The 27,382-nt window shown below is 41.3% G+C and overlaps 1 protein-coding gene across 1 annotated transcript in view; it reads right to left on the bottom strand.

Moving 5' to 3' along the window:
• The window catches only part of LOC149836345 (PHD finger protein ALFIN-LIKE 4-like), a 34,767-nt gene extending 9,223 nt beyond the window's left edge, over positions 1-25,544 (bottom strand). The window contains exons 1-4 of the mRNA XM_090009150.1: positions 25,386-25,544; positions 25,190-25,290; positions 24,978-25,010; positions 4,777-5,005 (exon numbers count right to left, since the gene is read on the bottom strand). Coding sequence (XP_089865276.1) covers positions 4,777-5,005; positions 24,978-25,010; positions 25,190-25,274 — 347 coding nt within the window. The 5' untranslated portion in view covers positions 25,275-25,290; positions 25,386-25,544. The remainder of the gene's footprint in view (positions 1-4,776; positions 5,006-24,977; positions 25,011-25,189; positions 25,291-25,385) is intronic.
• Between the last annotated feature and the right edge of the window lie 1,838 nt (positions 25,545-27,382).

The raw sequence follows: 27,382 nt of genomic DNA, 5'->3' as shown, positions 1-27,382 counted from the left end.
CGAAGAATCCCCTCCATGCTGCCATCAACTTCATGAGCGACAATTGTGCATTCACCTTGCATTGTCCTCAATATCACAAGCTACAGTCGAACTTCACCTCATGATGTCCTCAACACTATGGACCTCCTTGCTCTAGGGCGCTCTACCAGGATCCTCACTAGCACGAGCCCCTCATCAAAGATTTGCCAACACATTGTGTCTTCCTGCACACTTTCCTGTCAAGCTGCCCCTCTTTCCGTGTTACTTCTCAACGAAGAACGATTTCCTTATCGAAACGCGTGACCATCCTTAGAACTTCAGGCACCCTGAACCTAGGGCCTGCCTTGCTCCCATGCAAAGCTTTGGCAATACCCACTCCCAGGCACTTGGACTTCTATCCCATGGAGCATCCTTCCTTGGTTTCAACCCACTGTCGTCACAACTCTCAACACGCTTGTCCCATACCACAACGCACCTCAAGTCACTTCGACAACAGTCCACCACTTTTCCTTGCGACCCACTTTGGCACCCAAGCCTGAACCTTAGTGTGTTTTGTTCTAGCAAAACTGATACTTTCTACTTATTCTCGTAGCGTTCTCCGAACAATTCTGAGTTGAGGAGCATCATGCTCCAAATGAGTCATGGTCCACTTGGCCTTAACCACTATCACATTACATCGCATCTACCATGACACGCTCCCAACACTTCTGCACTCGTGTCGCTATCCAACCCACACATAAGTCTTCACCCTCTTGTCGTGGTTGACCCAACGTGCACCTTATGCCATCGTAATCGAAAGACTTTCTTTGCTTTTGTGGTGCTTTTACCTTAACCCACTGTTACTTCCCTAACTCCACAACATGTGCATGCACGAACACGTCCCATACCATGCTCGGGTATGCCCAAACATAGCAACGTCCCATACAACGCACACGCTCAGTTGTGCTACAAACCCAATCTACAACACTCTCCCCCACCCAACTCTTCGACGTCCTAACGAATTCTTAACCATGTGGAGGAGAGGTCTCGCATCCTTTGCCAATTTCCCTTAGACTCAACTTCGGCTTTTTTTATAGTTAGCATCCTCCAACTCTCAACTCGAGCCTTCATTCCATCTTGGCCCCACTTACTGGGCCTTATACAACCCTGCCCCACCGCACATGGCAATCTCAACTTTACTTAGGCATCCCGTCTTCCCAGGGCATAAGTTAACCCTCAAAATTCTTACGGCTACGCATACCATACTGAGGGAAAGAAGCTAACTAGGGACTTGTTCCATAACAAAATTTTGTTACTTGGCCCTTCGCTGCCTTGGAAACTCAAGGACTACCTCAACCAACACTTGGAAGGAAGCACGACCAACCACTTCTATCTGAGATCTCCCAACCATCACCAGAGCGCAAAGAGTGTCACGGTTTGCTCCGCCCAACAGGCGAACTCCAACAAAGGCTTCCCTCAACCCCAGGTACTCTAGTGCATCTCAACATGTGTGAGTTCTTACCACAAGAGCAGACTGCTTCGCAACTCCCTACGCTGCCACCACAACACCCTCCCAACACGCAATGTCAAGTACCCCAAGCAAGTGTCGATCGCACATGCATTCAACATACTCACTTAGCCATCGGCAACAACCCATCAAGCCAGTAATTCCAAAACCGAATCAGAACAAAAAACAGCCTTCACTTCACCGCTGCAAATTTTGTAAGCACCTTCGAAGGCTTTGTTGGAGTTCGGCCTTGCCTCAATGTGCCTTTATTACATGAGAGCACACCGAATGCTACTCAGCCAGCAGCAACGTCACCATCAATTGTTCTGCTCTAATACTAGTTGTCACATGCTAATTTTTTTGCAAGCTCGTGTGGCACTAGGCGAACCTAACAGCCTAAGGCCCCATACAACACCCATTATGCGACCATCGAACGATCATTGGCACTATGCATAAAGCCCTACGTAGCTGCCTAGATGGATGTTCGGCCTATGCACCACCTCATGCATAGTGACCTTAGCTCAAGCCACGGCCCCACACACCTTCGTATGCACGGCGCCAACTAGGGGTGTCAACGGGTAGGGTTTGGTTCAGATCCAGGAGGAACCAGACTAGGACCTGATTTTCGGGTATGGTATCGGGTCTAGACCCAGGTCTAATCGGGTCCACTGTAAGAAAACCATACCTAGACCCGATAAGAACTACATGAACCAGACTTAGACCATACCCGGTAAAATGATATTTTTTATCATTTTTGCATTAAAAATTTGCGGGTCTTAATCGAAACTCGGATCGGGTCTAGGTCTGGTATAAAATTTCACAAACTATAACCGGGTCCATGTGTTAATTGGACGTTTGGGTCCGAACCCGGGTCTTAATCGTGTCTTCTTATTTATCACCATACTCGGACCCTACAAGGTTTGATTTGGGTCGGGTCCGGATAAACCCGACTCGTTGACACCTCTAGCACCAACGAATGCGAGGAAGCAGTCATCGTTCAAGTTCCAAAGAGGGGGCGACGCTCACGCCCCGTGCCACCAAAGCCACGATGGTGGTCTCTTGAAAGCGTCACCCAAGAGAACTGCAGGTACCTCACGGGTGAAGGAAGGTCATTGCTGACCTTCGGCCTTGCGGCCGATTGATAGTTGTATGTCTTAGTGAGCAACGCTATCAAAATCGCTCATCGACGCCTAGGCATTCACTAGCATGGATCTATGCCACCATGCACAATTGTAACCACCTAAGGTAGGCCCTAGGGGAATTATCTCTAACCCACACACACACCCGTGCGTACCAAACGCTACATGTGGGATAGATCTCACCCGAGTTGACAAGAAATTAACCAAATCTCCAAAGGCATCCATCCTCCAGTCCGCTGGCCCAACACGATACCAAATAACGCACCACATTTGTACTGACATACATTGTCGCACCTACGATGATACCATTGCCCATCGCATGGCATGCTACCACCGCACGTCACTTGATAACCCAACACATATTGCTCGCTACTAAGCCCGATAAATTTTCCACTCAGTGGTGTTTAACACTCGCTTGCCACATTCTAACTCTCGCACAACACAAGACAGTGCTCACACAGCTCTTGCCAAATGCATGTCGTCGACCTAAACGCCGAGTGCCTTTCTATCACCTGCACGACAGGTTGTGCCAACAATGTTACCTCGTAATGCCCACTGCACATGACAAGGTCCATCCGCCCTAAGACTATGCATACACATCGGTCCCCAAGCACTAGGTGCCCTCTTTCACCTGCATGCCCAACAGTGCATACGAGCTTGGTATGTGACAAGAGCAATGCCGGTGAAAATTGTTTTGAGACTCCTGATTCACACAAAAGTCCCCAGGAGATGAACCTCAATCCTATGTGGAACCTTACAAAACCAACCCAAAAGAAGACCTTGATCAAAGATTTTAGCAATAAAATGTAAATTGGAAAACAATAACAATTTCAGAAACTAACCCTAACCTTAAACCTATCCATCACCCAGCATTAAAAAACCTAAATTACATATGATCCCTTTCAGCCCATCTTTTGATGATCGGTTTGATTCAAACATCTGCCAGTAGCTTGTGCTTCAAAAAAGTCACACAGCAAAAGAATAGAGATTAATGAAAATTACATGCTAGTTGTAATAGAGCACAAGAAGACACTCTTCCCACCACCCACCCTCTTAAAAGCTCACAATGGAGTAAAAGAGAAGAATAAATATTTGAGAGGATGCAGTAACAAGCTTATGTGAAGATACATCTTTGAATACACTCATAATGAGGATGGAAACAAGGATTATCATTGCAAAAAGAACAAATTCATCATTTGAAGCTCTTTCACTACTTCAAATAGGGTTTAACATTTAGCATCGGAAAGTGGGAATCAAGCTCCATCATGTAAATATCACATCAGACAAATACTGGAAGGTATCACCATTCTGATAACTTGAAAACTTCTTCAAACCATAGAGGGCATCAAACAACAGGATAGGACACATGGAGCAGTAGATGCTTGCAACTAGGGGTGTCAACTGGTCAAGTCTACCTGGACCCGACCCAAATCAAACCCTGTAGGGTCCGGGTATGGTGATAAATAAGAAGACATGCTTAAGACCCGGGTCCGGACCCGAAGGTCTGATTAATACATGGACCCGGGTCTAGTTTGTGAAATTTTATACCAGACCTGGACCCGACCTGAGTTCCGATTAAGACCCACAATTTTTTAATGCAAAAATGATAAAAAAATATATCGTTTTACTGGGTATAGTCCGGATCTGGTTCATGTAGTTCTTATCGGGTCCGGTATGGTTTCTTTTATGGTGGGTCTGATTAGACCCGGGTCCAGACCTGATACCATACCCAAAAATCGGGGCCAGGTCTGGTTCCACCTGGGTCCGAACCAAACCCGACCCGTTCACACCCCTACTTGCAACCTGTGCAGTATGCCATAGCTACAGTAGGATGCATCAACCTCAGTTCACAAGAAAAATCAAGCATGACAGAACAAATCACATAATGTCAGGCTTATATAAAATGTTTCAACAATGCCTCAGCGGTTCAAAGAAAACAAATAAATTGGTCCAAAACAAAACTCTGCAGCATCTACCATAATCTTGCCTACTATTGACAAAACATGGCACTGGGTATGGTAGTTGCACAAAGAAGAGGAAGAAATGGCCAGCAAGAACCAAAAAACAGGCAACAAAAATGTTGGATGAGAAATTCTAGAGAAATCGCTTTCTATCCTTTCTTTTTTCTTCTTTCCATAAAAAACACAAACCTGGAACCCGAACAAGACATACCTGTCATTTTTATCAAACCCAAATCGTAGCCCAAAATAGAAGGCAAGAGCTATCAGCCATGAATCACTGTGAACAGCCACAAGTTTAATCCAATCCTCTTCCAACATGCCATCCCTAGAAAAGTTGATTCCTAACACTGGTTCAGGAAGCTCTGGAGGTACTTCTTCTGAAGGGAGATTAACTTCCCATGTCTCATTAGGAAATCCATATAAGCACAAATTCTCCTTCTCTGCCACAATCAAAATGCTATAATTAATATAGTAGCCAATATTTCAGAGAAAGCAAAGAGAAAAAATAAATGATAATTTCTACTGGGACAAAAATGACTAGCATGAATTTCCAAGCACAAAGCCATGATATTTTCAACATATCTCTATCTTAAAAACAATGCAATATGATCGTGAATCCATGATAATATTGCGCTAAAAAGAACACAACTGTTTCAAGTTTTTCCAGACAGTTCCAGAAGCTTGTATATGAGCGTTTAAAAATCCAAAAAAAGTAAAACTTTTATACATAGAAACAACTGGATGAAAATTGTTTGATTAGGTCCAAAAACCAAGTCAAATTGATGATCGCCAAAACTTGGCAAGTTTTTCAATTTTACTATTAGAAACCTAAAAATCTAATAAAATGTTTAGCAACATTCAGTAATCCAAACAGCATGAATGACCAAGCCCATTTAAGAATACTTGAAGACATCTTACGTACTGAGATGTGGTCTATCAAGGGGCAATATTGGTATTGAAAGAGAATTTTTAACTTTTGTTAAAAAAAATCTGGGAGGCAAACTTGGAAACGTCTCAAGGATTTATGATAGGGTCAAAAGATCCATTTTCAGGTGTTATTGAGCCTCCTAGATTTTAACGAATTCTATCCAAATGAAAGAAGCAGGAAAGAAGTAGCCGAAAGAGAGAAGGACGGACGAGGAAGAAGGAAGAAGAAAGGAACTTATGAAGAGCAAGGAAAGAGAGTAAAAACACATTTTTAGGTCCATTGTTAGATTTTTTTTTTGTAACTTCTTGAGTTCTCTTAAGTCCATCATGAGATTTTTTTTCAAGAAAAATCACTTCATTAAAAATCTCCCAAAAAAAACCCTCAGACCAATCATGCACATTCTCCCAATTTGTGACCCACTGTACAATCCCTTGTATAAATAGGTACACTCATTTCTATTATGAATAGCAATTGTATGGGTAAAGACAAAATTCAGCTTGACTGATAGCTATGGCTGTGATGCCTTCTTCAGCCTCGTTCTGATGTGTTTTATGTTTACTGTTTACAACATAATAAAACAGAATCAGATTATCATTGTTTGGATGAGAACTAATCTCATAGTTTTTATGCATGAATGTATTTGATGCATACGGATTGCATCTAAGTTGGATTCAATTGGGTAACATGAGTTTATAAAACAAAAAATTGACACGATACAGCAAACCATGATGATCAAAGTTGGAGCTCATGTTTGCATGTTTGCTCCAATTTAAGCCCAAATAGGCAATTCAAACCCACGAGATGGATCAAGATCAATCCATAAATAATAGTGTTTTGAGGCTAAACCTAAATACTTGTGTCAAATTATGTTAGTTTTTACTCTTAGAGCCTTTATCCAACCAAGCTAAAACAGATTCATGACAAGAATACAAAAATCAATAATAATAAAGAGAAAAATAAACACCTCTTGCTTATGAATAAGTTCTAGGGATTCTTTCCTTTTTCATTTTAAGATACACACAATTATAAATAAACAAACCAATCCAAACACCGCATCTCCGAAAAAACAACTTTATGTTACAAAACATTGAAATTGACCACAACAGTATGCATGAAATGGTCAAAGTGATCACTTACAATCTATGTCACATGGGTGCGGGTGTGGGTACGGGTGCGACACGGGTGCGGCACAATTTCAAACATTTTGGACACGAGGACTCGGCTATATATATATATATATATATATATATATATATATATATATAACAATAAATTAATATAAAGATTGTAAATTTTAAAGCAAAAATAAAAAAGTAATTTTATTGAAGTAACAATACAAACTTACCAAAATAGAACACATAAAGAAGCTTGTGAGTGTGATAACAACAAAACTTATCATAAATTTGCCTCATCGTCTGAATTAGAGGGAAGAACAGGATCGAGGTAGTCCATGTTGAGAGTATGCAAATCATGTTCTCTCTCCAAGTCAAAATCTTCTGGATTTACATCCTAATACTTGGATGGTCCACAACTGCATCAAAATATGACTAACTTAGTATCTAACTTCAAACTTTGAATACAAATATTTAAATACGAACTTTGAATACAAAAGAAAAAAAATACTTATACTCATCTTTGGTGCGGCGAGAAATTAATCGTAAATTAGAGTGAACATAAACCAAATCCTCTGCTCTTCTACTAGTGAGTTTGTTTCTTTTAATGTTGTGAATTTGAGCATATGTACTCCAATTTCTTTCACAACACGATGATGTATCAAGTTGGGATAACAACTTCATTGCAAGACGTTGCAGATTTGGTGTCTCTGATCTATATGTTGCCCACCAATTAAGGGGATCTTCCTCGTCCCTTGCCACGAGTGTTGTTAAAGAATCAAATCTCCCAGTAGAGAACTTTTTAAACTCACTATTTACAACCTTAAACGTGTAAGGATCATTAAAAAGTCTTTCCAAACATATCATTTTGTTCCTTGATATCTCATGATCTTCATTTGGAGAAACACGACCAACACCTGTTGTCAACCATTTTTTTGCATAATATTTTGGAATGAGATAGTGTGGCATGCAATGCAAAGGTGTATTGCTTTTATCTCATCTTCTCACTAAAACTGAATGTACATGATTGTAAAATTCTAAATCATCAAGTGCAACATTTTTCTTCTTATGTTTAAAAATGATACTTTGAACTTTTTAATCATATTGTCCTACATTTCATAAATTCTATGAAGCATGGGTACATCTCTGTCAACTTCTCTCAACATTTTCCAAATAGGCTTTGTAAATTCAACAAAATATGTAATTTTATCCTACCAAAAATCATCACAGATGCATTTTTTTATAGCTTGAGCCTTAACATCATCTTCAGTACGATAAAAATCTCAATCTTTATCAGCCATCATCATCATCAATGCATTCTTGAGTTGCTTAATTCTTTTCATCATAACAATGAGAGAAGCAAAACGAGTTTTAGCAACTTTCAGTAACTTGAAATCAAAATGCCTATTTAATATAAAAAAGGCATGATGATGGTTTACAACAAAATTTTTAATATTTCGAACATCATGCTCTATTTCCTCAATCTATAAACACTTTTCACGTGCATGTGCATCATCTTTTGATGGAATGCATATACTCTTAAGTACCAAATTTAAACTGTGTGCAACACAAGGAGTCCAAAAAATATGTGAATACGTATCTTCACTTGCCAAATTCATTCATGCACGACTGCAAACTGGAGCGTTGTCATTAATGATTTGCACCACTTTCTTCACCCACTTTTTTTATCACTTCAACAAATAATCTCTTTAAATATTCAACATCTTTATACTCCCCTGATGCGTCAACGGTCTTCAAAAAGATTGGCCCATTAAGTGAGTAAGCAATGAAGTTTATCAGTGGTCGCCTTTGTATATCAGTCCACCCATCAGAAACAATAGACACTCCATGTCGTTTCCATGCAAATTTTTGAGTCTCTAACAAGTCTTCAATTCTATTTTTTTTCCTCTGCAAGAACGGCAATCCTTAGTTTTTCTGAACTAGGAGGGAGGCACATAACCACTCAAATTACAATTAGCCAAAGATGTAATCATATCTTTCCAGTATGGACTTCTAGCTACATTAAAAGGAATTGAGCTTGAGTAAAAGAATCTTTTTATCAATTTCTGCTCTTGCCATGTTTTTTAAAGATCCTAGTATTGTTTTATTGTCTTTCATCTTTCTTTTCTTTAAAAGCTCTTCTTGTTTATCACTAGCAATAGCAAAAGGCAGATTAATCGAATCGCTTCTCATCTTTGCAATTTTCTTCTTTTCAGCTTCCTCTTGTTCTTTCTTTAATTGCTTTAACAAGTCTTTGTCAACCCCAAAACATGGCCTAATTCCTTGACCACGAATATGCAAAAGATGTGTTTTAAAACACGTATAAGAACCCGTGAAAACAATCGTACATAGATTATAATGAAACTGCACATTCCCACCACCACCACTAGCTTTTATCCCTTTTGTCACAAGCTTCCAAAGTGGTTGAGAAACTTCTAATTAAGAGTTAGAACTTGAACCAACTGTATTGACACTGCCACTAGAACTCGCCATTATATCTGAAAAGTGAAAAAAAATGTAAATAAAGTTAATAAACACTTCAAAAAAATAGTAACAAGAGCTCCACCCCTCTAACTGTGTGCCTGAAAAAAAAATAACAGAGATCCACCCCCTGCCAAAAAACTGTGACTCAGTGATGCGACCTTCGTTGCAAGCCTCCCAAGAGCTCTTCGATTGGCGGTGGAATCCTTAGGAGTCCTTGGACGGGCCCCTAAAGACTACCCAACTCATGGAGCGCAGGCGTCCATGTGCGGCTAATGTTCATCCCAACCATTCTGATCTTAGATTACAATTCGTCCCCACCGGACAGAAGCCCCGGCTAAATAATTCCCGATTACACCCGAATAATACCCCTTAGCGTAACAATGATCGGTGAGCTTCTGAGTTTGTCACTGCAATTTCGTCATTCAAACAATCGACCATTCATCTAGGATGCCGAAGAGAAGTTTGTCGTACCCCAAAAAGTCATCAAGGGTGAGCCTCCAGAGCGCCAGCCAACAGGGCTATCTCTGGTTGCTAATGGCAGGCCTTAGGCTCAAGGTTACCCGTAGTTCCCCGGAAGAATGAAGAGGGGGGAGCTAGTCGGCCTATCGCAATAAACCACGGGACTAGGGATTACCTCTCGGCTATGTCACATGGGTGCGGGTGCGGGTGCGGGTGCGAGTGCGGGTGCGGGGATTCGGCACTTCCGAAAAACCCGGGTGCAGGGGTGTGGCAGGGGCAAAAATGTGTGTGTGTGTATATATATATATATATATATATATATATATATATAAAAGGGGGTGTGGGGGTTCCCCCGGCGCGGGTCGGGAGTCCAATTTTTTTTGCTGGTGTGTGTGTTTGTTTGAAGACTCGTTACCCACGTTCTGCTTGTTGTGTACTTTGAGGCAACGGGACAAAATTGATGAAATGAAAGGATTGGCAATCCCAGCCTGTTGCGTTCTGCTGATTGTCATGATTCAATCATGTCTGAAACTCTCTGTCACGAAAAAAAATATAAGTGCAAGGTTTGATGCAGTTTGTTGGAGAGAGAGTCTTCATGAGGCCTACCACTCCACTGCCGATTTTTCAAATTTCATTTTATATACAGCTGCACAGAGATGACAGCTAAAAGAAATTTATTGGATTTGACATGTGAAAAAGAGAGGTCTACACAAGGCTACAGCTGGAGCACCGAGATACTAATAGTTTTTATTCTACACAAGGCTACATCTTGTCAGGAGAACAGTGAATACTAATAGCAAGCAAGGCTACCACCATCATTATCATTTATTATGGAGAGAGAAAATCCTTTACAAAAAAGAAGGATCTGGATGGTTTTAAAAGTGCCCCTTTATAAAACAAGAGCAGCAGCAACAAGCAGCTGTCAGCAGATTTTTTTTTTTTAAATCTGCAGCCCATTTCACAGGGCAAATTTAAAAAAAAAATCAAAAAAAAAAAATGGACCGAAATGATCTTGGGTGCGGTCAACTCACCCAGGATCGGGTTGACCGCATCCGCGTCGAGTCGCGTCGACGCGGGTGCGGCACCCTGCTAGCCGAATCCCTGTGACATAGCCTCTCGAGGCTACACTCGAGGTTCCAGATCCTCAGAAGGGATCCCCATCTCCCCAGGGGTTGGGGACCGCATTGGAACGCCACATCTTTGCCTGGGCTGCTGCGCACGGTTCCACGTAGCTCATCCTTCGAAGGTGATGTCGGTCGTCCTTGGACGTCGATTGCCTTGGCATCAGGGACCTGGTGCAGTCGGTTAGTGGGGAAAGCTTATGGCGGGGGAGGTTCAGTTGCGACCGAAGGCCTCCGGGATCATCAGCCAAAAAGGGGGCAGCACAAGTGAGGGAGGTTCGTCGGGATCCTTTGGAGTCTGAGGCCTGCACACCACGAAATACACACTTTTGGTGCAGACTTAACACGCCCCTTTGGCACTTGTTTACCGAGGTCCGGGAACCGACAGCCCTTGGAGTCCCGGTGGAATCTCCAACCGGCAGACCTGGGCAAAGCCTTGGGTCCGGATAAGACTACCCACTTGAGGGCAAAGGTAACACAGAGAAAAGGAAAATAACTTTAATTGATTTTCTTCGATGCCTTTAAGCAAAACACAAAGCGATATATAAATCCCAGAGATAGACAAAAGGAAGCCATGCTTCTGAGAAGAAAGAGCAGCAAAGCGACAATAGGCGGGACTCACACACTCGGAAGTTCGGTCGTAGAGGGAGGGTGGTGCCCGTCGTCTCCTGTAGCAGGGCTGTAGGGCATCCTCTCTGTTAGTTTTGCAACCTACAGTTCGTTCCACGCAAGAAAGCTGCGAAACAGAGAGAGATAGAGAAAGGGAGAGAGAGATTTGGGAAAAACCGATACCCTGCAATGTATGGGTCGGTTGCTGTGTATTCCTTTATGTTAACATGTGATTACAAACAAAATTAGGGTACTAGAATACCCTTTTTACAATAATCAATATTACATAATGCCATTAATGAAGAAGTGGGTGTCACGGGTCTGGATCTTCAGATTCATGACCCGTAACCAGAGAAAACACTTCTTTTCACCCTCCCTCAAGTTGTGCATGATCTTGAATTATGAACAACTTGCCTTTTAACGTCCAAAATCTGTCTTTAGTCAATCCTTTTGTAAATATATCCGCCACTTGATCTGTAGTTCGAACAAATTGAGGCTCAATCTCTTTCTCTTCTACCTTTTGTCTCACAAAATGCTGGTCTATTTCAATATGTTTGGCACGACTGTGATGGATTGGATTAAAAGACATACTAATGGCACTCTGGTTGTCACACAAAAGAAGTGATCGAGATATCGATTCTCCTACTTCTGTCAATAGATGTTTAACCCAAGTAGCCTCAGCAGTGGCGGCTGCCATTGACTTGTATTCAGCCTCTGTACTGGATCTGGCAACAGCCTTTTGTTTCTTACTACTCCAAGAAACCAAATTCATCCCAACAAATACACAATAGCCGGATACTGATCTGCGTTCATCTGGATCTCCCGCCCAGTCCACATCAGAATAAATAGTGATCTCATGTGCACTTTGCCCATTTGTTTTTCGCTTATATATGAGACCATCCCCAACCGTTCCCTTCAGATATTGTAGTATCCGTTTAACTGCTTCCATATGCCCTTCACATGGGACATGCATAAACTGAGAAACTTGATTCACGGAGTAGACTATATCAGGGCGAGTAAAAGTAAGGTATTGTAACATACCCACTATGCTACGGTACTGTGTGGGATTATCAAATGGATCTCCGTCTTGAGAGCTAAGCCTTTGATGAAGAACGCTAGGAGTGCTTAAGGGTTTGCAGTCTTTCATACCCGCTTTATTGAGAACATCAATAGTATACTTATGTTGAGTGAGAGTCATTTCTTTAGAGGAACTGTCGACTTCAACTCCAAGAAAGTACCGTAGTTTGCCAAGGTCCTTCATTTTGAACCTCTGATTCAAGAGATGTTTGACTTCTTCAATGTGCTCATTGGAACTACCAGTGATGATGATATCATCCACATATATCAACAACAGAGTAATTGTGTCTTGGTTCTTAAATATAAATAAGGAGTGGTCAAGAAGAGATTTCTTAAAACCATATTTTTGTATTTCAAGAGAAAAGTTGTCAAACCAAGATCGAGATGCCTGCTTCAATCCATATATCGCCCTTTTAGTCTGCAGACATATTTTGTAGGATTACCTTCTGCGTAACCAGTGGGTTGTTCCATGTAAACTTCTTCTCTCAAATCTCCATGAAGAAAAGCATTCTTCACATCAAGTTGACTAATGGTCCATTGGTGTTCAATAGCTAAAGAAAGTATGACTCGGATTGTCCCCATCCTCACCACTGGACTAAAGGTTTCATCATAATCTTGTCCTTGCTCCTGTGTAAAACCTTTGGCTACAAGTTTCGCCTTGTATCGCTCTATAGTCCCATCTGGTTTATACTTTATTTTGTACACCCATTTCGAACCAACAACATTTTTGTCAGGTGGTCTTGATACGACATCCCACGTACCATATTCATGTAGAGCTTCCATCTCCTCATTCATTGCTTCAATCCATCTTCTGGAATTTGATGCTTGAGAGAACGTTGTGGGTTCATCTTCTTTATTCAAGGCTGTTAAAAAGAGTTGAAAATCTAATGAGAAATTTTCATAACTGACCCACCTTTCAATTGGATGCCGAGAACGTGTGGATCTCCTAGTATCAACAATGTTGGATGTTGAGGATGTGTCCATGTCTGAATCAACTATGGTGGGTGACTCTCTTTCTCGTCGAGTGTAGACAAAACCTCTATATCTTCCTGGATTCAAAGTTGAGTCTGTATTTTCATGATCAATCAACCCATCAGTAGACACAGGTATCTTATCCTTTTGAGTGCAATTTGAGCAAGCATCACTAGCTCCTGCGAGAAGTTCATAATTCAACCAAGGATAATAAGCCTGAACTTTATGTTTTGATTCTGAAGAACTAGTACATTGACAATCAAAATTCAATTCATCGAAGATGACATTTCTTGATATTTTGATGTGTTTGCTCACCGGATCATAGCACCTGTACCCTTTATAGTCATCGGCATAACCCACAAACCTGCACTTCAAAGCCTTGTCCTGAAACTTATGTCTCCTTGAACTGTCAACATGAACATAGCATAAACAGTCAAACACATGCAAATCATAGTAGTTGGGGTGGATACCAAAAAGAGACAAGGAGACTTGTTTTCCAAAATAGTCATGGGCAATCGATTTATCACATGAACTGCAGAATGAAAAGCCTCTGTCCATAAAGTGATCGGAAGATTACTATCATGCATCATGCTCATCGCACTCTCAACAATATGGCGATGCTTTCTTTCAGCAATCCCATTCTGCTGAGGTGTGTGCGGGCAAGACACCTTTTTCCTTATCCCATTACTTTGAAGAAAGTTAGTAAAGTCAATGGAAGAGAATTCACCTCCTCTGTCACATTGGAAACTTAGGATGTTTTCAGAAAATTGGTTTCTGACAAAGGAATGGAAGTTACGAAACAACTTGAAAGTCTCAGATTTATGTTTCATGAAAAATATCCAGGAATAGCGAGAATAACTGTCAACAAATAAAAGATAGTATCTAGTTCCAGACATAGAAGCAACTGGAGCAGGTCCCCAAACATCATAACAGATAGTCTCAAAAGGTCTTGAAGCTCTTTTATTGATAGAATGAAATGGTGAAACATGACTCTTACATAAGAGACAACTAGAACATTTGTTGTCATTAACATTTATTCTTAAACTTGACTTGGGAATGAGGTTACTTGAAACAAGCTTTTCAATGAAATTATTACTGCAGTGACCTAGACGACCATGCCAAAGGTTTGGCTTATTGATTTCAGAGACACTAAAAACGCAGGTAGGATTTTCAGAAGACAACGATGATTGGAGCTTCAAGTTTGGGTCTGCAGAGCGAATATGTGCTGAAGGATCTTCTTGAAAAACATACATATTGCCTTGTCGCTTTCCTCTAGCGAACGTCTCCTTCGTGCAGAGATCCTTAACAAGAACAGAAGAGGGAGTAAATTCAACTGAGGCTTTGATATCATCAACAAGTTTAGAAACTGAAACAATGTTTTTCTTGATATTAGGGGCATAAAGAACATTTGAAAGATTGATGGAAGATTCGGGCAAGGGTATGATGGAGTTTCCAATATGCGAGCCAGAGTGGTGTGATCCATCTCCAGTAACTATACTACTTCTACCAATGTAAGGAACAAGTTTTAGGAGCTTACCTGCATCACCAGTAACATGAGTCGTTGCGCCAGAGTCCACATACCAAGTACCTTGCTCATTTTGTTTCAGATTCAATTCTGCTAAGGCTGACAACAACAACTCTTTTACTTCTCCGTTGGTCCTTGTATTGTCTGTGCCTCTTTTTGCTTCAGTTTTGTTGATTTTCCTTTATTTAGGGGATTGAACCAGCAGTTAGCTTTGATATGCCCCCTTTATTACACAGAAAGCAAGTAGGAATTGGCCTCTGTCTTTGTGGGTTGGTATATGAGTTGGGTGTAGGCAATAATCCACGACCTCCATGACCACTTCTACCTTGTGCTCCTTTTCCCTTAATATCATAGTTTCCTCGTCCTCGTGCATAAGTGACCCCTGTAGCAAGAACTTCTTGTGCCCCAGCATGCATAGATGATTCTTCAGAAAATCCCTTTAGATTCATCTCATATTGTAACAATTTTGCGCGCAGATATTCAAAATTGGGCAGCTCAGGTAAACATAACAGAGAAGTGACAATCATATGATAGTCGTGTCTCAATCCACTGAGGGTTTGTTGTACCAAATCTTTATCAGAAACTGTACTTCCAACAACTGCTAACTGATATGTGATAACCTTCATTTTGTTCAAATATTCCATGATGGTCATGGAATCCTTTCTTAACATTTGAAATTCTCTTTTAAGAAACATAATCCTGGCCTGAGAAACCTGTGAGTATGTCTGAACAACTCTGTTCCAAAGTTGCATGGCAGTGCAGTCATCTGGAATGGCTACAAGAACCTCTTGTGACAGTGTTGATGTAATATAAGCAACAAGCGCTTGGTCTCTTTTCATCCAAGCCACAAATTTAGGATTTCTAACATATACGGTAGTAGATTCCCCTTTGTTGTCCCTTTCTTCTTGTGATATGAACTCAGGAGGAACTGGAATAGATCCATCCAGATGTCCAGAAAGATCCTGACTCCTAATGAAAGGTATGATTTGCCTCTTCCAAGTCAAGAAGTTACCATTATTTAATTTTTCAGACACAAGTTGGCTGAGGAAACTTGAAGAAAGAACTGACTGGCTAGGAAGAGAATTCATGTTTCACAGAACGAAGAATGTATTCAGCACAATCTGCTTACACCTGCAGTTCTGTAACTCTTTTTTTTTTCTTTTTTTTGCAGGAACTAATTCAGATTGCTGATATGAAGCAAAAATTGAATGTCAATCAGATTTCTGATTTGTATATGAAATGAAATATCGGATATGAAAATCCAAAAAAAAATATCAATGTGAATATGTATTCCTAATGTATCATCTTGTTAATGGCTGAATGAGGAAATCTGGGCTGAGTCACTCAAGAGACAAAAAGAAAACAGTGGCGAAACCAAGGTTCAGCCACCACCGAAGTAGGAGAAAAGGAAACTGTAGGGAGAAAAGTAATGAATGAATGAAATGTGAACCAAAAAAAATGAGTTGGCTAGGTGAGAAAAGAAGGGGATGAATGAGACGTGAATCCAAAAAAAAAAACTGAGTTAGTTGGGTCAGTCGTGAGTCCCAGAAACCAGAAAAAAAATCTGAGTTGTCTGGGTCAGTCGTGAACCCCAAAAAAAACTACTGGGTCAGTCGTGATTCCAGAAAGAGGCGAGAAACAGACTGAGACTGACTGGGTCAGTCGTGGTTCCAGAAAGAGGCGAGAAACAGACTGAGACTGACTGGGTCAGCCGTGATTCCAGAAAGAAACGAGAAACAGATGCAGGATGAAAAGAATGAGACTGACTAGGTCAGTCATGATTCCAAAAAAAAAAGGGAAAACAAGAACAAACGTACCTTTTTGGATTTTCAGACTTTAGAAGAGGAAATAGAGGAGAAAAGGATCTTCAGACGTGCCTTTTTTAATCGATCCCAGTTTTAGCTGAAGCGTGGCTCTGATACCATGTTAGTTTTGCAACCTGCAGTTCGTTCCACGCAAGAGAGCTGCGAAACAGAGAGAGATAGAGAAAGGGAGAGAGAGATTTGGGAAAAAACGATACCCTGCAATGTATGGGTCGGCTGCTGTGTATTCCTTTATGTGTATTCCTTTATGTTAACATGTGATTACAAACAAAATTAGGGTACTAGAATACCCTTTTTACAATAATCAATATTACATAATGCCATTAATGAAGAAGTGGGTGTCACGGGTCTGGATCTTCAGATCCATGACCCGTAACCAGAGAAAACACTTCTTTTCACTCTCCACGTCGCCGCTCTGGGAGGCCTGAAGGAGCCATGGGGGCGAAGCAAGATCGAGTGCGACTGTGGGAGCAATCGGCGAAAGGGGAAAAGGACTGGCAGAAGGTTCAAGTGGTCCAGGGCGTGGAGTGGTTCGAGGAGGAGAGGTGGCAGGTGATGATGGGCTGGGTGCTCTAACCTCTGTCAGGCCAGAGTGGACTCGGACAGAAGAAGACCCCATGGGGCCGGCTCGGTTGGGTGGCCCAATTTTCAGAATGAGCCACCCAGGCCTCAGAGGGGGCGGAGAACGGAACCAATCGGGGTGGGCTCGATTATGTGGCTCAGATCGGCGGGGAGATCCACTGACCCTTGGGACCTCCGCTCGTTGCAGGGCGAGAGGCGTGTTGTCAGTCCCAGATGGCTTGGCATTCTTGGGCAGAGGACGACTGCCATTTGCAAGAGGCTTGGTTGGCGCAAACCCATGGTCGACTGACACGTCGAGCGACAGAGGCCCATACCCAAGCTCGGCGTCTGCCACATCAGGCTCAGTGCCTGCAAAGATGGGACTGCTCTGACAGCCGAGGGGGTGTGGCGAAAGCCGACTACTCTGTGCTCTACCCCTCCCTGCTGTGGCAAAGGGGATGTGACAGCACTGTCTCGCAGTGAGCCTGATGGGGACAGGTGTTGCGGCGATATTCGTCAGGCTTTTGCAGGGGTCAGATGCGGACAAGTCTAGTTGGCCTGGAGTTGGTTATATCTGGACTGAGCTGTTAGCGGTGGCAGCTGGTTTGGTGCCACCGGCTTAGGAAAAGGAGAACTGGCGTTGATGTTCTGGTCTGGACTTGACTGGCTTGAGCCAGTTTGTCGTTCTGGCTTGCTTTTGACTGAACGAGACTGGCTTGGGCCAGTTAGTGGTGGAAACTCCCTTCTGCACTGAAGATGGAGCGGATCAGCTGCCCTTGAGTGGAGGACGCTTGGGTCCGGGACCCGTTCTCTCAACATTAGAGTATTGACTTTGGAAGCAGTGGCAAGGTCCAGGTGCAGACTAGTGGCTGTCAGGGCTAAAGCCTCCCTTGAGGATCTGGGGCGCACATCACTGAGGCAGGGGGCAGCCCCCTACCGGAAAAACAAATTGAGGCAGGGGGGAGAGCCCCCTATCAGAAAACAGATCTGAGGCAGGCTCCGCCCCCTGCCAAAAACCTGCGACTGAAGTAGGGGGTGGAGCCCCCTGCCGAAAAACAGATCTGAGGTAGAGGAGCTCCCTGCCGAAAAATAAACTGAGGCAGGGGCCTCCGCCCCCTGTCGAAAAACATAAACGAGGCAGGGGGTGGAGCCCCCTACCGAAAAACAGATCCGACGCAGGGGGCAGCCCCCTGACGAAAAACAGATTTGAGACATGGGAGCCCCCTGCCGAAAAATAAACTAAGGCAGGGGGCAGAGCCCCCTACCGAAAAACAGATCTGACGTAGGGGCATCCCCCTACCGGAAAACAAATGAGGCAGGGGAGCCCCCTACCGGAAAATAAACTCAGGCAGGGGCCTCCGCCCCCTGCCGAAAAACACGAACAAGGCAGGGGGCTCCGCCCCCTGCCGAACGAAGAGGAAGAAGAACGAAAGAGGGAGGAGGGCATACCTGAGAGGACCGGTGGCTGGCGTCGCCTGCGGCTACGGTCGCCAAGGTCTGGGTCGTCGGCGAGACTGAAGGGGACGAGGAGCAAGGGACAGCTGGGGGAGAGGTAAAGATCGGCGAGGAGGGGTCTGTCGTAAGCCCCTCCCCCTGAGTAGCCTCTTTAGGGTTTGGCCCCGACCCCGATAAACATTTTGGATCAGGGTCGTGTCTGAATCCCGAGTCCAAAATAAATTTTAAATATGGACAACAATAGGCTCGATCAAAGTTGACCGAGTCTATAAAGTGGACGAACTCGGCCCCGGTGCGTTGACCGAGTCCGACACTTGTTGACCGAGTCCGACACTTGTTGACCGAGTCCGACCCGTGTCTGAAGCCACACTCGTGTCGGGGCATGTCGACACGGGTGTGTCGACCTCCTAGCCGAGTCTGTGTGACATAGCTTCCAATTAATTATTGCGTCAAGCATGAACTTGATCCCAAGGTTGTCAGACAAGTCAATTTCCAATGGTCAAGATATCAAAAGGAGTTATTTAAATCATAGTCCAGGGAAAAGAAACAACTGATTAATCAGTGTATCAAATGCTTAAATTCTTCTTGGTGCGGGTGTTGAATTAACTACATCTGGAAAGCTATGTGTGCATGTAAATCTTTCCTCCCCTGTGTTGTTCTTCATTACACTTCTACGGGGGAATTGTACCAATGTCCAAGTGTGTTGAACACCAGCACTGCCATTGACAGAGGTGGACACTAGATGGACACTTAGCACAATAAAGTGTCCAACATTGTTGAACACAGTGGATGCCTTATGCAGCATGTCAAACACTCTAACTGTTGGCTTCCAGCATGATTAACAGTACTTCATTTCATGTTCATGAAATGTTGATCTCTCTCTCTCTCTCTCTCTCTCTCTCTCTCTCTCTCTCTCTCTCATTTCATTACTTTGTAGACATGCCCAATACTGACACTTATATGAGTATAACAAAAAGACAACCGTTTAACTGCCCAATTTAACCTTCTAAAATATCAGCAAATAAATCTCTTCTCATGAGTTGAAGTCTACACGGCCTTCTTGGGCAGTCACCTAAAACCCTAGCGAAGACAAGGATGCTCATGACCTTTCCATACTGAATGCTAATAACTTAGTTGAAAAGTTGTTCTTCTTCTTGTTTAAACTTTAAGTTCAAGATTAGCACATAAATATACAGACATGTCCGTACAAGCTGTTAATGCTAAAATTTAGTAGGAATATTGTTTGTTATCTTGTTTAGCTTCATTGCAGGGCAGCCACTTTGGTTGTATGTCCCTGTGACAAGAAACTAACATGTTGACACTGACACTGACACATATGGATATTATTTTAAAGTTATTTAATACTTTTAATTAATATTTCAATAAAATGTATTTTTCAATAGTAAATTATCAAAACAAATATTTTTTAATTTTTTATTGATTAAAAAATTAAAAACCTGTCTCCTTGTGTCTTATTTTGCAAAAGATTTTTAACTCATGATGTGAGTTGGTGACTGTCCTACCTACTAGCTAATAGGGTGTGAAAAAATACAATGTGTCAAGGACCCCCAGTTCTACATCCAAAGTGCTCATCCAAGAAAGAAACCCATGCTGTCACAATGACCAACATTAAGACTCTGCTTGGGAGCTAGAGATTGGAGGGGAAAAGGAATTGAATGAGGATTTAATTAATACCACCTACCCACACAGGTGTTTGGGGAACCCGATTTGGGAGACGACAATGGTGTTGAGAGTGGAAATGGACCATTTTCAACCATAGTCACTTGTATCGTTAAAGGTAATTTCTCGGCGAGGGTATTTCTCGGAGAGATTTTCAAAAGTTGATAAATCTCGAGAATATCTCGGGAAAATATCGAGAGTTTAAAAAATTGAAAAAAATATAAATAACAAGAAAAAAACTAAGAAAATAATAAGTTTTGCATTATTTTTATTTCAAAAATATAAAGAAATATGTTTTAAAGGTTTTAAAATATAAAATAAACAAAAAATAGGAAATGCAAACAACAAACAACAACAACAACTACGCCTTCATCCCAAAACAATTGGGGTCAGCGATATGAACCAAAAAAGAAATTCATTTTGGGTCTTCCACATGAATCCTTTTCCTCCAATCATTTTTATCCAACGCCATGTCCTCGGTGAGGTTCAAAGCATTCATATCCTTTCCTATCATCTCCATCCAAGTCTTCCTAGGCCTACCCCGACCTCTTTTAACTAATATATTTTCCCATTTCTCCAACCTTCTAACTGGAGCATCATTAGGCCTTCGCCGAATATGTCCAAACCACCGTAAACGATTCTCTCGCATCTTATTTTCAATGGGTGCAACACCTACCTTCTTACGTATCTCTTCGTTCCGAATCTTATCTTTTATTGTATTTCCACACATCCATCTAAGCATCCGCATCTCAGCTACACTCATTTTTTGAATATGATGTCTCTTGGCAGCCCAACATTCCGTACCATATAGTAAAGCGGGTCTAATAGTCGTCCTATAAAACTTTCCCTTCAACCGCAATGGCATTCTACGATCGCACAGCACTCCAGTAGCACTTTTCCATTTCATCCACCCAACCTTTATCCTATGATTTACATCTCCATCAATTTCTCCATACTTTTGAATGATGGATCCCAAATATTTGAAATAATCATTCACCGGTATATCTTGCTCACCAAGCTTCACTACACTCCCATCACTACTTCGTTGCTTACTAAACCGACATTCCATATATTCAGTCTTACTCTTACTCAACTTAAAACCTCTAGCTTCCAATGTCTGTCTCCATAATTCTAACTTAGCATTAACCCCAGCTCTAGACTCATCAATCAAAACAATATCATCAGCAAACAACATACACCACGGTACATTTTCTTGAATTGATCTCGTAAGCTCATCCATCACTATCGCAAATAGGAAAGGGCTTAAAGCAGATCCTTGATGTAACCCAACCGTTATCGGAAAATTGGTTGTCACCCCTCCACAAGTGCGGACATTGGTTACTACTCCTTCATACATATCTTTAATTATACTAATGTACTTGAGAGAAACACCTTTCTTCATCATTGTCCACCAGAGAACGTCCCTAGGTACTCTATCGTATGCCTTCTCTAAATCAATAAAAACCATATGCAAATCTTTGTTCCTCTCTCTATATCTTTCAATAAGTTGTCTAAGAAGATGTATAGCTTCCATAGTTGATCTTCCAGGCATAAAACCAAATTGATTCTCCGATATCATGACAACCTTCCTCAACCTAGACTCAATCACCCTCTCCCAAAGTTTCATAGTATGACTCATGAGTTTTATACCACGATAGTTTGTGCAATCTTGTATATCACCCTTATTCTTATATAAAGGCACCAAAGTACTCTTCCTCCACTCATTAGGCATCTTATTTGTTCGCCAAATCAAGTTAAAAAGATTTGTCAACCATTCTAAACCTTTCTCTCCCAAGCATTTCCAAGCCTCGATAGGTATACCATCTGGGCCAACTGCCCTTCTTGATTTCATTTTCTTCAAAGCCTCTGCAATTTCTTTCTTTTGAATCTTGCGCATGAAGTCACGATTTATCTCATAAAAAGGAATGGAGAAGTCTCCAAGATCTTGAGCATGACTATCATTAAATAGCTTATCAAAATAATCTTTCCATCTCTCCTTAATCTCCTCATCTTTGACTAAGACCCTTTGCGTTTCATCTTTGATACATCTAACCATACCCAAATCCTTCGATTTCCTATCTCTCATCTTTGCAAGCCTATAAATATCCTTCTCGCCTTCTTTGGTATCCAACTTGTCATAAACCTCCTTATATACCTTAGCCCTCGCGTTTCGAACAACTTTTTTAGCTTCCTTCTTTGCTATCATATACTTCTCCAAATTCTCATTATCACGACTCTTACTTAGATTTCTATAACACTCTCTTTTAACCTTAATAGCTAATTTGACATCCTCGTTCCACCATGATGTATCCTTACCTAGTGGTGCACCGCCTTTAGACTCACCCAATACCTCCTTAGCTACTTTTCTCATACCACCCGCTATCTTATTCCACATTGATTCTGAATCCTCCTCGAGACACCAATCAACTTCCTTAACTACCTGCTCTACAAACATTCCTTGTTTAGCTCCTTTCAGTGCCCACCACTTAATTCTAGGATCTATCCTATGTCTATCCCTTTTGCGGCATTGTCTAATTCTAAGATCTAAAATTAAGACTCTATGTTGTGTAGCTACACTTTCTCCTGGTATAACCTTACAATCGATGCAACAACCCCTATCTCTCTTTCTAAGTAGGAAAAAATCTATCTGACTCGTATTAACCCCACTTTTAAATGTTACTAGGTGAGACTCCCTCTTCCTAAACCAAGTGTTTGCTAAGATCATATCATAGGACAAACAAAAATCTAAAATCCTTTCTCCACTTTCATTTCTTTCTCCTATACCATAGCCTCCATGGATATTCTCAAATCCATCCCTACTAATGCCTACATGTCCATTAAGGTCACCGCCGATGAAAAGCTTTTCTCCATAAGATGTCTCTTGTACTATTCCATCTAAATCTTCCCAAAATTGATGCTTAATGGAATCATCTAAACCTACTTGAGGTGCATAAACACTAATAATATTAATAATATCCGTACCTAATACTAATTTAATAAGTAAAATTCTATCACCCTTCCTACGGACCTCAACTACATTATCTATAAACTGATGACTCATAGCAATCCCTACTCCATTCCTATTCCTATTTATTCCTGTATACCAAATCTTATATCCCCAAGGTTCTATCACTTTAGCTTTCTCACCTACCCATTTGGTCTCTTGAAGACATAAAATATCAATCTTTCTCCTACACATAACATCTACTAACTCTACCAACTTACCAGTTAAAGACCCTATGTTCCAAGTGGCTAACCTAATTTTATGGTCTTGGACTAACTTCTTTACCCCCACCCGTCCAACAAAGTGAGGGAACCCTTGCCTATTTGACACCACACCCGGGCGCCGGTGTGACGCGTCGCTTCTGGGCGACGACCTAGCAACCCTTGCACATTTATCACTGCCTCCGGGCCTAGAGAGTACAGCGCGTCGCTCAGTAGGGAACGCCCCAACGAAATTCTCATATTGGTTCAGGAAATGCAAACTTTTAAAAAAATAAAAAATATTGCGATGTTATCACAATATTTTTTATTTGCTGATATTTTGAAAATATCGCGATATATTCCCGATATTAATGGCAAGCCTGAAATTGCCAATAATATCGTGATATATTCAGAATATCGGTGACAGTATTTCAACTACATCCTTGTGAGGATGTAGTTGACAACTCCAGTCTCACCACCTATTTTTTTCTCCACTACTATCACCCCTCTCCTCTCCTCTCCAATACCGGCTCCCAAACAGAATCTAAGAGGACAACCTCTGTTGAAAAATATGTAATCTTTTTCTCCATCTTCTTGCGCTTGGCACATCCCAAATTTTTATGAGGAGTTGGTGCAGGGGTTGCAATGAAATCATTACACATATCAATATGAGGGGGGGCAGCAGGGAGAATGGCTTCTGACAAACGGAAATTGATAAACATGAACACCACAATGAGCATGGCTCCATCACATTGAGACATGGCTTCCTACAAAGGAAAGTCATCCATGCATCTAATACGTGTAGAATATTCCAATAAGGAAATTCCCTATTTTGGAAAAGATGCAAACACACGAAGAGCTTGATTAAAATAAGTGTATATCATGTTATAAGAACTAATAAGGCAGTTAAGGTCCACAAATTTTCGAATGCTAGAAAAAAACAACTTGGGTAACATGAAACTACCGAACTCCCTGTAGGGCATCCAACCCTAACATCATGATATCGGGTCCAAAGTCGCCAGACAAAACCCTTAAGAAACGACATATTCATATGAGAAACAGCGCCTGTAACAAAATAAATTGCCGCGCAGAAGCAAAACATTCAAACACTAAAGCAATAAAAGCGCGCAAATTTTCTACGCTGCATACAGCAGAATACATGCAACCACAAGGCTTGAAAGTAAATGAAGGGATCACAAACAGCGTTTTCCCCAACATCCATAGTTCAATTTCCAATCCACGGAACCTTATACATAAGAATACTACTACACGTTTCAGGATTCAGAAAACAAGAGAAGAAACCAAGCACGAAATAATTGGGAGTGGAAAGGGCACACAAAAGAGTTTCAAGGAAGAGCATACAAAAATCAGGGGAAAAGATGAAGAAAAAGAGAGCATTTACCCGGATCGCACTGCCGATAGAACTCACGAACATCTACAGACAAAAAAATTAAACGTTAACATTCAAAACCAAATTTCGACGAACTCCGGAGAAGAAGAAGAAAAACCGGGTGGTCCTGAGATGAATGACCCAAGATAACATGACTCACGACCATCAACAGGCGAGTCAGAAGCAGGAGAGCATGAAGAAGAAAGAGAAGAGAGGAGAAAAACCTGTAGTGAGAGCCTTAATGATTCCAGCCCTTCGGCTCTTGTAATCTTTGAAGACGTCTTCAACGCTTCTCGAAGGACCATCCATTCCCCTCTCTCCCTCCCTTCGTTTCAGAACATCACCAAGAAGAAGAAGAAGAAGAAGAGTGCAGAAAAGAACACATGGAAGAAAAAGAAGGAAATGGGGGGAAGTACCAACCAACACACAGAGAGAGCGGAATCAATTCAAAGGAAAGGAGGTGATACTGAAGACGATTCTGGCGACTGTGGCTGAAGAAGAAGAAGGAGAGGAGGATGAGGGAAGCTCTGGGATGGCGGTAAAAATATTTTACTCATGCAGACCCCTCACAAGGAAAACCTCTCTCTCTCTCTCTCTCTCTCTCTCTCTCTCTCTCTTGTTTTTGCATCATTGTATATAAGGTTTTTTGCAAATTGGTCCCCGCCTGTTCAGTGTTTTGCAAATTAGTGCCCACCTTTTAGTTAACCCTTGCAAATTGGTCCTTGGGTTAAGATCTGTTCCTCACCCTTGACGGAAACTGTTAAAGAATGACAAATTGACGGTTCTGCCCTTATAAGGGACTATTTTGCAAATACAAGAAACGACCCAAGGACAAGGATAAAATAGGTCAACTTCAAACAACTCGAAATGATGTTGATACCAGACTGCTATGATTAACTTCTCATTGGAAGCTTGTTTGGATACTTTGACATGTTAAACCATCCAAAGGGCCCGTTGGAATTGCTAGATTTATCATTTTTAGGGTCAAATTTAAATTTTTTTCTCCTTTATGATGCTGTTCTTTAAAAAGACAAGTTTTAACTCAATCAAGGGAAAGGTTCACTAATTGGAATTGTGCAAAAATATTAGAAGTCTTTTAACTGAATTTATGGTGGCCTGAAAGTTTCTTATTTAGGCAACATTTTCAAGAAGACTGGAGCAGCTTACTATAGATGCAATCTAATAATTGTAATTGCATCAATAAAAAACTAAATTTTGTTTAATTTGAAGTTCTTTTGTTACCTTTCACATTGGAGGTTTAGCTTTTAGGATGGTCTCCTTTTTCAAATAATTCCTATGTAGTTTTGCTACACCAGCTACCATTTAAATATTGTATAATGGTGTATTTTCTAAAATACCTTACAATTTGCAGAAATCTTCTCCATGTCCAAAATTTTGATTTTTAATTCGCAAAAGGTGCGTAAAAGGGCTGTTCTGCGGCTTGTGGAGGACTGTTTTGTAAAAAATCCATAAGGCATGGACTGATTTACAAATAGTTAGTAAAAAACTAAAAACAACTGTTTTGCCTTCGTCAAAGACCATTTTGCAAAAAACAAAAAAACTGACTTGCAGTAAAATGCTTATGCATATGGGAAAATTCTGTACAGGATGTGAAAAATTAAATCCCATACAATTCCAAACGAGTGATTTTTTATTCTTTTTACATCCAAACGCATGTAAACTTTCTCCACCAAAAAAAGTGGAGAAATGGTGGTGACATTTTCTCATCCACACGTCTCATTTTCTCATGTTGGGTTCTTGTTTTATTCCATTTGGGTTTCCATTTTGGGTTGAAACGCTTTGAGAATTCCCCCTTTCGTGACAACTTCTCCACACTCATGCTTGATACCTAGGGTAGTCACTGAGAGAGACAGAGGTTAATCGCCCTGAGAAAGAGGGACAGACGAGGGGCGTTTGGTGAATATGTAACCATGGTCAGCGTTTGACCATGGTTAACTTAACAGATATTGAGAGAAAGGACTATTTTGTAATAACAGTGAGAAAAGCAAGGACCGATTTGCAAAATGGCATAAATCAAGGACTAATTTGAAAATCCTTATAAGGCAAATAGCATTTTGAAAAAAAAGAACTTATATATATACTAGCCCTAATTTCAGTTGGGTGAGCCGGTTGCTCCACAACCTAGTTTTGTTTCTTCGTCCTTTTCATATTGCCACTCTTCTTCATACGGGGATCATGTTCATGGAGTATTCATTTACGAGCGATACATGTTTTAGACTCTTTCACTCAAAGGGTTCCATAGAATCCATGTTCCATACTCCCAATCTAGCTCCCATCCATAAAAATATCTGGAATCTAAAGTTCTCTTTTTATCTCTACACAATCTTGAGAAAATATAGTTGAATATAATAAATATTAGACATATGTGCAAATATAAAGAAAATGTAGAATTATAA

This window comes from Nuphar pumila, chromosome 6, assembly GCF_984573655.1.
Source record: "Nuphar pumila chromosome 6, dmNupPumi1.hap1.1, whole genome shotgun sequence".
In the NCBI taxonomy this organism is placed as follows: Eukaryota; Viridiplantae; Streptophyta; class Magnoliopsida; order Nymphaeales; family Nymphaeaceae; genus Nuphar; species Nuphar pumila.
This window is presented reverse-complemented; position numbering and strand designations above follow the sequence as displayed.